Source organism: Molossus molossus, unplaced genomic scaffold (assembly GCF_014108415.1).
Source record: "Molossus molossus isolate mMolMol1 unplaced genomic scaffold, mMolMol1.p scaffold_m16_p_2, whole genome shotgun sequence".
In the NCBI taxonomy this organism is placed as follows: domain Eukaryota; kingdom Metazoa; phylum Chordata; class Mammalia; order Chiroptera; family Molossidae; genus Molossus; species Molossus molossus.
The window spans coordinates 105,744,942-105,757,188 of NW_023425355.1; the positions used below are offsets into that span (position 1 = coordinate 105,744,942).

Genomic DNA, 12,247 nt, shown 5'->3' on the forward strand with positions numbered 1-12,247 from the left:
CAGCCCAGGCCTGGGGACCTGGGGGTTGGTGATTTGGGGGACGGTGCTACACCTGTCTCCACTGTTCGTTTTACTTCCCCCCAAATGGATCTTTTTTTTCTAAGAGTCCCAGAGACTGGGGAATTGTTCCTGTAAATATATATTTTTAAAGGTCATGCTGGAGGCTGCTAGCGTTTTTATTTCCCGAAGCTGTGGAGGCTGAGTGTGACAGGCATTACTATGTATAAAAGTCAGTGAGGGTGTGAGATTGGTTGTGAGAGAGAATGATATTGTGTGTCAGAAACAGTAGCAGAGACTACAGATTGGTAACCAAGTATGAAAAAGAAACTAGAAAGCCATAATTGCATGTACATGTGTGTGAAATCATGTGAGAGAGCGGGAGTTGTAACCACTAACTTGACATTATGTCTGTGTGAGAAATTATGTCTGTGTGTCAGGAAATCACTGTACAAATGAATGAGTGATTAAGGTCCTGTACAAGAAACTGGTGGTATGTGTGAAGTCATGTTTATGAGAAGATAGTGGGAACTGCAGACAAATCACTGTTTGACGACACACTGAGTGATCAAAACAAGGTGTGAGAGCCTGGGGCATGAAAGTGTGGTAGAACTTGTTGGGACTATGTGGAAGTGAAAAACTTCACTGTATATAAGCAGGTGACTCAGTTTTGGGAGATGAATTGTGTGTTAAACTGTTGATGTAAGACTGTTTTAACAATCAGCGAAAGTCAGGAGCGTGTATGTAAGAAGTTGATTGTGTGAGAGAAAATGGTTGTGAGGCCAAATGGGTGCCTGAGACACAAAAGACGAGAATGTGTGATTATGTGTATGAATACTGTTCGTGTGAAACTAGCAAAGACTGAGAACAGAAAAAAATGGCTGTGACTGGGAGAGTAGGAGAGGCTGTGAAAGAGAGAGAGAGAGAGCGAGCGCACGCGCGCATGCACGCATATGTACATGTACCTAAAACAAGTGGCAAATTAATTGAAAGTTACTACTGTAGTTTTGCCCGTAGGTTCAGGGACTGTGAAAGTGGGAGAGAATATGATGATGAGACTGAGTGTGTCTGAAATGGTGCAAAAGGCCACATAACTGTGAGTAAGAGATCATAAGTAACAACAAAGTCAGCACTGTGTGAAAGAAAATTGAGCAGTTGTGTGAGAGTGTGTGGGTCTGCAAAACATTTCATAAAAGAGTGTAAATCAAAGACTATGTTTTTGTGAAAAACTGAGAATACGGGACACAGAGACCATGTGATTGGTGTGTATGAGAAACCAGCAAAGCTATAATTATGTTTGAATGTACATGATAAATTGACTGATGAAAATCACGGTATAAGTGACTAAGACAGGCCATGAGAGACTATGTGTATAAGGCTTATTGAGAGCCTAGTACCAATTGTGAATTAGTGACCACAGATGTCAGAAACTGACTGAGGGAAAGAGACATGACACTGAATGGGTGACTGAGGTAGTGTCTGAGAAACTGATTGTGTGGGTATGTGTAAAACTTTTGCAAGAGACTTTCTTAAAGGCTGTAAATCAAAGACTGGTATTTGGAATCTGCTTGAAAAGAAATGTGAGAGACTAGGTGACTAAGACAGTGTCTGAGATACTGTGTGATTACGTATGCGTGTGAAACTCTTAGCTATAATCAGAGACTCAGTACATGAAGTGAGGCCTTGAGTGTGAAGGGTAGAAGAGAAGGTAATTCTGTGTGTGTGCAAGAAATTCATGAGAAGTCGGTGGCTGTAAATCAGTGACTATTTGTGTATATGAGAAAATGACGGCCTAAGTGGTTGAAACATCTTATCAAAAGGTGTGACTCTTTGTGTACAGGTGGAAAACTGACTGGTGCAAGTAAATATTGGTCATATTGGCCAAGTGAGATGGGCTCTAAGACCTGATTGTGTGTGTGAATTGTTAGTAGGAGACAGTAAGACTGGGAATCAGTAACAAAGAAAATGACTCCTTGAATGAGTGACTGAGAGAATGTCTGAGAAGCTGTGTGAATCCAGTATGTATGTGAGCCTGTTCATAAGAGACTACAGGAGAGACCATAAATCCAGAACTGTATGTTATAAAAACATTTAAAAATAGTGCAATGCCCTGGCTGGTTTGGCTCAGCGGTCAGAGTGTTGGCCCACGGACCAGAGTCACAGGTTTGATTCCGGTCAAGGGCACATACCTCGATTGCAGTTCCGTCCCCAGCCCTGGTCGGGGTCATGCAGGAGGCAACCAATCGATGTTTCTCTCTCTCTCTCTCTCTCTCTCTCTCTCTCTCTCTCTCTCTCCCCCCCCCTTCCCCTCTCCCCCTCTCTCCCTCCCCCTCCCCCTCCCTCTCCCTTTCCCCTCTCTCTGTCTGAAAATAAATGGAAACATATCCTTGGATGCGGATTTTAAAAAAATAGAGAAAATGACTGAGATTGAATGGGACTGCATGAGAGACCATGGACAAAATGTGCCAGGCCTATGAGAAGGCCTTCCCCTGTTTGCCCTTGGCCTCTGTCAGCACCTCCTCCTCAGCCCCTATGCTCCATTTCCCTCAGTTCTCCAGAACTTGAAATGCTGGACTTCTTTCCTCTTTTCAAGAGCTCTGGTCCAGTCCGGGCACTTGAGACACTATGTATCCCCCCACCCCCATGATGTCCACATTTTTATCTATAACCCACACTCTTCCGCTTAGCACTTCACAGAATCTCTAAAGTTTTGTTTATTTCATTTATTTCTGCATTCAGCAAAATGTTATTTGAGCCCTGCAGACACAGCAGTTAACACACCAGACAAAAATCCCCACCCTTGAGCTGGTATTTGAGTGAGGGCAACAGACAAAAAACAGATAAATACATCATACAAAGTGGCAGTGCAATAATTACTGAAGACAAGACTGTTTCTCACTCTTTGTTTAAATAAGAAATCAGCAGAGTTACTTTATTGCCCAAATATGTGGGAGAGATGAAAGTGCCGACAAGCCTCTTCCATAGGGAATCCTATGAGTATTTATACAGTTTAGGAACAAAGGAAATATCAGTTAGAACGTTATTACCAGGGCAACGGGTGATTAGATAAAGCAGCCAACCAGAAGTACAGGTTTCTTGAATTTGTTTTCACAGGGTAACACATCACTGAAGTTTGAAGTTTTAGAATGCTAACAAGACCTCTTTGTTCAAAGTACACTTTCCAAGACAGGCTTATGTTATCAGGAAACAAAGTACATCTCAATGTCAGCACACCTACTGCCCATAAAATAAGATTACTATTCTTGAGAAAGGAAAGTTCTGTTTTAACATTAGCTTTGACCAAATCAAATTCTTTTACTTTGTTTTAATTTGCAGAATGCAATTTCTTCCTCTGAATGCAGGGGACATTGCCTTCCTACCTTTCTTAGACACCTTATTGTTACTTTAAAAGATTCTTGTGATTTTTTTTTTTCTTGGTTTTTGTTTTTTTTATCCTCACCCAAGGACATTTTTGCATTTATCCTCAGAGAGAGAGAGAGAAACATTGATGCGAGAGAGACACATCAACTGGTTGGCACCCACACGACCCTAACCAGTGCAGGGACAAACTGCAACCGAAGTACGTGCCCTTAGCAGGAACCAAACCTGGGACTCTCTGGTCCACGGGCCGATGCTCTAACCTCTGAGCCAAACTGGCCAGGGCTAAAAGATTCTTGTTTTTAAAATGGCTCTGGAGTTTCACTCAGTAGGGTTATAAAAAGATAGCAAGCAGGTCAATGGAGCTCGGTTTTACCTGCATGGAAAATGAGTTGAAGAGGAATTAAGTATTAACAATATAGAATAGTTTTTTTAGAAGAGACCTATAAAGGAAAAGAGTGATCAAGGACTAGAATGATGGTTCTTAAAGTATGATACCCAGATCAGAAGCATTGTCACCTGGGAGGGAGCCTCTTAAAAATGAACATTCTTGACCCCACACCTACAGAATCAGAAATGGGTGCAGCCCAGCAGTCTATGATTTGACCAAGCTTCCAGATGATTCTGATGCACACTAAGGTTTGAGAGCCACTGGGCTAAAGAGTGACTGGGGTGCCATATAAAGAGAGTATCTGGGGAAGGCCTCTGTGAGGGAGGTGACATTTATTATGTGTCTTCTTTTAGCATGTAAAGCCCCTTGAGGACCAGGATTTTGGGCTGTTTTATTCTCTGCTACATCCAGTGCCAAGAATAGCATCTGGTACCCAATAGGTGCCCAATAAATGTTGGATAAATATATTTAACAGGCACAGAGCATCTACTATGTGCCAGGAACCGTGCTAAGGACTTTAAAAAGTCTTAGCTCCCAATCTTCTCAACAAACCCTATGATGTATGCTCAGGGAGGGATTGTCACCTACCCAAGTTACTCTGATGGAACATGACCAGGCTGGTGCCCTTCCAAACACCCCCTCCACAGGCCCTGAAGGTGTCCCCAGCTGGGCCCCTGGGACTAAATATCCCCAGTTCACTCCTAATCCTCCCTACATTCTTGTCACTTCCCCTTCTCACTTCCCTTGTGCTGAGCTCCCTTCCCTTTGCTGACCACAGGGGACCTCAGGAAAGAGGAGGGTTAAGTCAGGAAGGAGAATGAAGCAATTATCTGGATGCCTACTCCACCCCATGAGGAGGGGCACACTGAGCATGCCATACTCATTTCACCCTTGTTCAACATCCCCATGAAGTTGATCCTGTCATGGTAGAGAGTATGCATTTTATAGGTGAAGAAACGAGCTCAGGGAGATTCAATGACTTGCCCAAGATTACACAGCTCCAAACTCCTATGCTCCATTTCCCTTCGGTAAGAATTTGTTGAAAGAGCAGGAGCATTGATTGAGTCCTGAAGAGTTGCTGGGCAGGGTGTGGGGTGCTAGGGATACAGTGACAAACAAAACAGGATCCAGAGTGAGACAGGAAATATAGGAGTGAATAGAGGAGGTGGCTCATGGGCAGAGGTGACAAGGGGGAGGTGAAAGCTGAAAAGATCTGCCCGCCCCCTCACTGCTGCCCTTTGCTCTCCTAGTTCCTCCTGCCCCTGGTTCCTCTTTTCCCACTGACCCCCAGAGCAGGCCAGCTCACATAAAGCCAGGCAGGGCTTCAGGAGGGCAAAGCTCAACATGCCCACCCCAGCACAGGCCTCTTGGTTGCTGCCGCTGCCGCTGCCGCCACTGCTACTGTTACTCACCCTTTCAGCTACAGGTGAGTGGGTGAGCCTAGCTGGCCCCCAGGGGTGCCTGGACCCACCATACCCCTGACCATACCCCTTTCCCCCACCTGTTACAGGCTCAGACGCTGTACACTGCTTTACCCAGTATGAGGAATCCTCAGGCAAATGCAAGGGCTCCCTGGGGAATGGTGTCGGTGTGGAAGACTGCTGCCTTAACACTGCCTACGCCTTCCAGGAGCCCGGCAGCAATCTCTGTCAGCCATGCAGGTTAGAAGGAGCCTGGGGTTGGGGGGAAGCAGGAAGGACTTCTGCAGGGCGACCCAGAACTGAACTCTTTCCTTCTCTGGGATTCCCAAGGGTGGTTCCAAGGCCCTGATCAGGGTTTCTCAGCCTTTGTTCTATTGATATTTGGGGCCAGAAAATTATTATGGGGGAGGAGGGCTGACCTGTGCATTGCATGGTGTTTTGTAGGATCTCTGGCCTCCAATTAGATGCCAGTAGCAACTCTCCACACCAGCTGCAACAACCAAAATGTCTTCAGACATTGCTGAATGTCCCCTGGGGTGCAAAATCACCCCTGGTTGAGAACCACAGCTATAGCTTACATATATTGAGCACTTCCTACTTACTGGAAGCATTGTGGGTGGGGTGCAACTTGGGTATTGCTGAAGGTGGCTCAAGTCCCCTAATTGTGATGACAGCTCATATTGAGTGCTTACTGTATACGGATGCATTGTGAAGGCAGGAGAGTTTGGGAAGTTCTGAGGGCAGCTCCAGGTCCCTAATAATGATGACACCACATTCATTGAGCACTTCTGGCATAACAGATGCATTGCAGAGGTTGGGGGCAGCTGGAGGATTTCTGACGGTGGCTCTAATCTTGTCATGATGCCAGCTTAATGTATATTAAGCATTTACTGTACGCCAGACGTATTTTCTAACTGCTTACTGAATATACCAGATACACTGTGGGAATGAGGAGCTTGGGGATTTTTTGAAGGCAGCTCTAGGTCCCTAGCTATATCAACAGTTCACATCTGTTTAACATTATGCTGTGTAGGTGTTTGAGGATAGATCTGGGGTATTTCTGACAGATTCTCTGAGCTCACTGGGATGGTGGCTCCTATTTATTTATTTATTAAGTGTTTCCTGTTTGCATAGTGGTTGCCTTACAGCAGCTCTGGGCCCTTACTCCTTATATTTGCTTACTGCATGCCTGGCACTGTCCTTCGGGGTAGCTCCAGGTCTCTGGTCATGAAAGTAAATAATATTTATTAAGTACTTACTGTGTGTCCATCTTCCCATTCAGTTCCCCAATATCCTTGAGAGGTAGATACTCTCATTAGTTCACACATATTTATCCCACACCCCCACCAATGCTTGCCCACACTCTGCAGTTCTGTACACTATCCTTGCCAGCTCGTGCCTGGATGGGACATATGTGCTTCTCTCTGCAGGTCCCCACAATGGTCACCGTGGTCCAGGTGGAACCCCTGCTCAGTGACCTGCACTGAGGGCTCCCAGCTGCGGCACCGGCGCTGCATAGGCTGGGGTGGAGAGTGCCCTGAGAAGGTGCAGCCTGGGACCCTCGAGTGGCAGCTGCAGGCCTGTGAGGACAAGCCATGCTGTCCTGGTGAGGAGGATCAGCAAGGCAGACATGCACTGCCTGTTACCCGGCACTGGGAATAATCGGGACAGAGGTCCTGAGGGTGGGATTGTACCTGATGTTTGTGAGGCTCTAAGGAAGAGGCAGAGTGTGGCTGGAGGATAGGGGTAGGAGGTGAGGTCAGAGGGAGCCTGATTCTTGTGGGCCATTTTAAGGATGATGGCTTTTATTTTGAGTGATGTGGGTTATGGGCAGAAGAGAAACTTGATCCGACTTGGGTTGTGACCTCCGCACTGTCGTGAGGAAGACAAACTGTGTGGTGAGAGGTGAAGCAGAGGGATCGTGTGCAGGTTACTACAGTAGTCCCGATGAGCAATGATGGTGGAACAAATGTGACAGAGAATGTGGGAACAGGATTAACTGATGTGGGGTACAAGAGGAGGCAAGGGCCCCTGAATGACACCCCCACCTCCATCCTGTCCCACTCTCTTCTATCCCACAGAGATAGGTGGCTGGTCCAACTGGGGGCCCTGGATGCCTTGCTCTGTCACCTGCTCCAAAGGGACCCGGACCCGTCAACGAACATGTGATCAACCCATCCCCAAGTGTGGGGGCCAGTGCCCAGGAGAGGCACAGGAGTCAGAAGCCTGTGACACGAAGCAGGTCTGCCCCAGTGAGTGAGGGCAACCACAGGGCGCTGATGCAGGCACCCAGGGTGGGTCTGAGGGTTACAGCAGGGATCTTCCAGGATGGGAGAACTTCAGCACGCATGACCACACTTAGCTTCTCTCCACCCCCCACCCCCCTAGCACATGGGGCCTGGGCTGCTTGGGGCCCCTGGGGCCCCTGCTCAGGCTCCTGCCATGGTGGACCCAGCGCACCTGTGGAAAGACGAAGCCGCACGTGTTCTGCACCTGAGCCCTCCACAGAGCCTCCTGGGAAGCCATGCCCAGGACTACCCTATGAGCAGCGGGTCTGCAGTGGCCTGCCGCCCTGCCCAGGTACATATGGATAAGGCCTCTGACACTCTGTTTAATTTGGCCACAGATGCTCTGCCATTTCATAGGATAGATCTTAGATCATGTGACCATATACCTCTTCATTTGGGGAAGGTCTAGAGCAGTGGTTCTCAACCTTCCTAATGCCATGACCCTTTAATACAGTTCCTCATGTTGTAATGACCCCCAACCATAAAATTATTTTCGTTGCTACTTCATAACTGTAATTTTGCTGCTGTTATGAATCGCCATTGGAAATACGTGTTTTGCGATTGTCTTAGGAGACCCCTGTGAAAGGGTTGTTCAAGCCCCAAAGGGGTCACGACCCACAGGTTGAGAACCGACCCACAGGTTGAGAACCGACCCACAGGTTGAGAACTGCTGGTCTAGAGGCTGAAGCAGGGAGATTGAGGTGGCCTTTCCTCACTCCTATTTTCCCTCCAACAGTGGCTGGAGGCTGGGGACCCTGGGGCCCAGTGAGCCCCTGCCCAGTGACCTGTGGCCTAGGCCAGACCATGGAACAACGGAAATGTGATCACCCTGTGCCCAAGCACGGGGGCCCCTTCTGTGCTGGTGATCCCACCCGGACCTACATCTGCAACACCGCCATACCTTGCCCTGGTCAGCACCTCAAGATGCACCTCAAGATTTCCATGCCTAAGCCCCCTACCCTTCTCTGCTGTCCTGTTCCTGCTGCTAATGCTTTGGTCCTGCCTCAAATCCCTCCATTTCTGGCCCTGATGCCTTGGTTCCACCTCTGATCCCCCATTCCCACATCTGATTACCACCACTCTGTCCCCCAGTGCTCATTCCTTCTTTTCAACCTCCTTGCTGGCTCCCTTTTTTGACGCAAGCCCCTGCTACCCCTGTCTCTGCAGTGAATGGAGAATGGGGGCCGTGGGAGGAATGGAGCAAGTGCGTCCGCCCGAAGATGGATCGCATCAGCTGTAAGGAGATCCCAGGCCAACAGTCACGCTCAAGGAGCTGCAAGGGCCGCAAGTTTAATGGACTTCGATGTGGCGGGGATCAACAGGATATCCGGTACTGCTACAACATGGAGAAATGCTCGTGTGAGTGATTTCCCAGACTGTGCTGTGAGGGTGGGCAGCCCATGAAGTGATAAAGGTTTCTGACTCTCTGCCATGGGCCCCATGTCTCTGCAGCCTCTCTCTCACTAACCCCCTGAGACCACTAATTCTGACTTTAAATCCCTCCTCTCATTGCAGGGAAAGGCTCGTGGTCAGAGTGGAGTACCTGGGGTCTGTGCACACCCCCATGTGGACCCAACCCCACCCGCACCCGCCAGCGCCTCTGCAAGGCCCATCTCCCCAAGTTCGCGTGAGTGAAGAGGCAGAGTGTGCCTAAGAGGGGGCAGTGATACTGCTATGTCAGTGTTCAGGGCTGGAGAGCTGGCTATCCCCAACCAGGGCTTTCACCACTGGGCCTAAGGTGCCTGCTTTACTCAGTGCCATTTCCCAGCTGCAGGAAGTGGGGGCAACTAAAGAAGAAGATGAGAAAAGATATTGACAGGAGAGTTAGTAGCCTTTGCGCCCTTAAGTCACTCATTCAGTCACTCAGCCATTCTCCCATTCACTCAGTCTTTCATGTGTCCATTTGCTCTGCTCTCTCAGTTACCCATGCTTTGATTGGCTTGTTCAGTCATTCAATCACTCATTTCTCCATGGGTGACTTGGTGTCTCACTCAGTGTCTCACTGCCCCCAGGCACTCTAAGGCCTTTTTAGCAACAGTTGCAAATACACACAACCCAGATCCCATGGATCTCCCAAGAGATGCAGGTAGGCAGGGCCCTGATAGAAGGTATATGAGGAGCGGTTGGTATGTGGAAAGAGGACTGCCACCTCAACCTGGGTCTAGGAGACTGATTGGGCCTTCCCTGACAGGAAGGGGTCAAGACTGTGTACGCAGAGTCCTGGACACAGGTGATCAAAGTGTTTCCTGGTGGCCAGGGTAGCCCAGGTGTGGGAGAGGGTTAAAATACCCACTCATCTCTTGTTATTTCCACATAATGTACCTCAAAGTACTAGATTAAATGGCTTGTTCCCATCTTGTGGAAGGCCTACAATCTGGAAAGTGGTCTCCAGCTGTGGGGTTTAGAGTGGGTCCTGAAGATGAAGTAGGGGTGTTGAGTGGAGGCATGAAGGACTTGACAGAGTGAGGGAATGAATGGAGAAAGGGCTGATTTAGAAAATCAGGATGTGAGTAAATGGAGGGCTTGCCTAGGGTGAGAAATAACCCAGGTAAAGACCATTCTGGACACGGGACTGAGTCTGGATAAAGTGGAAGAGAGATAGAGGTTGCCTTGGGCAGAGATTTGGGTACAACAGGGCCTTGAATGCCAGGGCAAAGCATTTGTTTTTTTTCCCATTGGGCAATGGGGAGAAAGATGGATGTAAGAGAAGGTAGCTTATGTCAACTAGGAACAATCACCGGCACTTATTGAGCACTCACTGTGTGCCAGACATCACTCTGAGCAGTTTACCTGAATTAACTCATTTATCCTCACTCAGCCCAGTGAGGTAGGTATTATTATTATTTATTGTTTCCATTATTCCCATTTTTCAAATGATGGAAACTGAGGCACAGGGAAGGTAAAAGAAATTGCTCAATATATCACAGTTAAAAAGCAGTGTTGGGCCTGGCTGGTGTGGCTCAGTGGTTGAGCATCGACCTATGCACCAAGAGGTCGCCAGTTCGATTCCCGGTCAGGACACATGCCCAGGTTGTGGGCCAGATCCCCACTGGGGGGCATGCAGGAGGCAGCTAATTGATGTTCTCTGTCATCAACATTTCTATCTCTCCCTCTCCCTTCCTCTCTAAAATCAATAAAGAACCCTGACCGGTTTGGCTTAGTGATTAGAGCATTAGCCTGTGGACCAGAGAGTCCCAATTTTGGTTCCCCCTAAGGGCACATACCTCGGTTGCAGTTTGTCCCCAGCCCAGGTTGGGTTCGTGTGGGTGGCAACTACTCGATGTGTCTCTCACGTCGATGTTTCTCTCTCTCTCGTCTTTCCTCTCTCCCTCCCTCTCTGTCTGAAGATAAGTGCAAAAAAAAAAAGTCCTCAGGTGAGGATTTAAAAAAATAATAATAAAATCAATAAAGAAAAAAATTTTTTTAAAATAGTGTCGGTTCTGGTCAAGGGCACGTACCTTGGTTGCAGTTTGGTCCCTGGCCCTGGTCGGGTCATGCTGATTGGGTCATGCGGGAGGCAACCAATTGATGTGTCTCTTTCACGTCGATGTCTCTCTCTCTCTCTCTCTCTCTCTCTCTCTCTCGCCTCCCCCCTCTCCTTTGCTCTCCCTCTCCCTCTCTCTCCCCCCTCTCCCCTCCTGCCCCCTCCCTCCCTCTCTCCCTTCCCTCCCCCCTCCCTTCTTCCCTCCCTCCCACTCTATCTAAAGATAAATGGGAAAAAATCCTTAGTGAGGATTTTAAAAAATAAGTCTTCGGCACATAGTATTACTCAATAAGAGTTTGCTGAATGCATTCTTGCCTTCCCTAAGCTTCTCTTCTTAATTCTCCCCCTAATGCCTCAGGCCCACTATTACCACCGTTGAAGGTCAAGGTAAGAAGAACGTGACCTTCTGGGGGACACCATCGCCATTGTGCGAGATGCTACAGGGGCCGAAGGAGGAGAAAAAGCCGTGTCTACACGTGCCTGCCTGCAAAGACCCTGAGAATGAGAATCTGTAACACCTCTTCCATGCTGACACCCTGACTTCCCAGATCTCAATAAACCAGCCTCTTCCCCAAGAGTGAGGCAGTAGCATCTTCTAGGCCAAAGGGCACAGCACGGGCAAAGTCGCAGTGGCCTGTTGTGGAACACTGTGTTTTCCACTGTGGCCAACAGTTTAGCAGGAATGAAGGCAAGTATCCATCCCTTCACTGCTGCCAGAGCCCCACTGCCCCCACCCCAACCACCCAGCACATTCTTCTGCAGATCTCCATGTTATGGGTTTCCTGTTTGGCTACTCACCTTATCAGGCATTTTCTGATTGGCTGGAGTGCTTGTTATTCATCTTCCTGCCTCCTAAAGCTCCCTAGGTTCCCACCCGCCACAGCCTCTGGGCTGGCAGATTTCACGCCAGTCCTGGTGAACAGCAGCAGGCAGCAGTGGCGTTGCTGGGGTGGGTACCCACTGCACCAGCACCTGCACCCACCCACTCCCAGCAACCCAGCTCCAACATTGCAATTATCAGCAACAAATAGCTCCGGAGGGTATTGGGAGAGAAAGTGACTATGAGGTGCTCTAAGCTGGGGCCTGGGCAAAGAGAAGCTAGAGTCACTATCTGCCAGGAGGAGCCCAAACCCAGACACAGATTCCTGTTAGCATTTGTTCATTCATTCAACACTTATTAGCATCTACTGTATACTAGAACTAAGTCTGGGCATCTGGGGTGAAGAAGGGCTGGTAGGAGGAGAGGACATCTGAACAAGGGAACAGACTCAGAATAGGTGATCCTTTC

General features: G+C 48.4%; 1 protein-coding gene across 1 annotated transcript; it reads left to right on the top strand.

The window, feature by feature from the left end:
• Positions 1-4,678: 4,678 nt before the first annotated feature.
• LOC118635922 (complement factor properdin) lies at positions 4,679-11,529 on the top strand. Its single transcript, XM_036270973.1, has 10 exons — positions 4,679-4,794; positions 5,017-5,192; positions 5,277-5,427; positions 6,618-6,793; positions 7,269-7,439; positions 7,576-7,767; positions 8,212-8,385; positions 8,643-8,834; positions 8,991-9,102; positions 11,318-11,529. Exons 2-10 carry the CDS (start codon positions 5,111-5,113, stop codon positions 11,472-11,474), a joined length of 1,407 nt encoding a protein of 468 aa, XP_036126866.1. The 5' UTR covers positions 4,679-4,794; positions 5,017-5,110; the 3' UTR covers positions 11,475-11,529.
• The last annotated feature ends 718 nt before the right edge of the window (positions 11,530-12,247 follow it).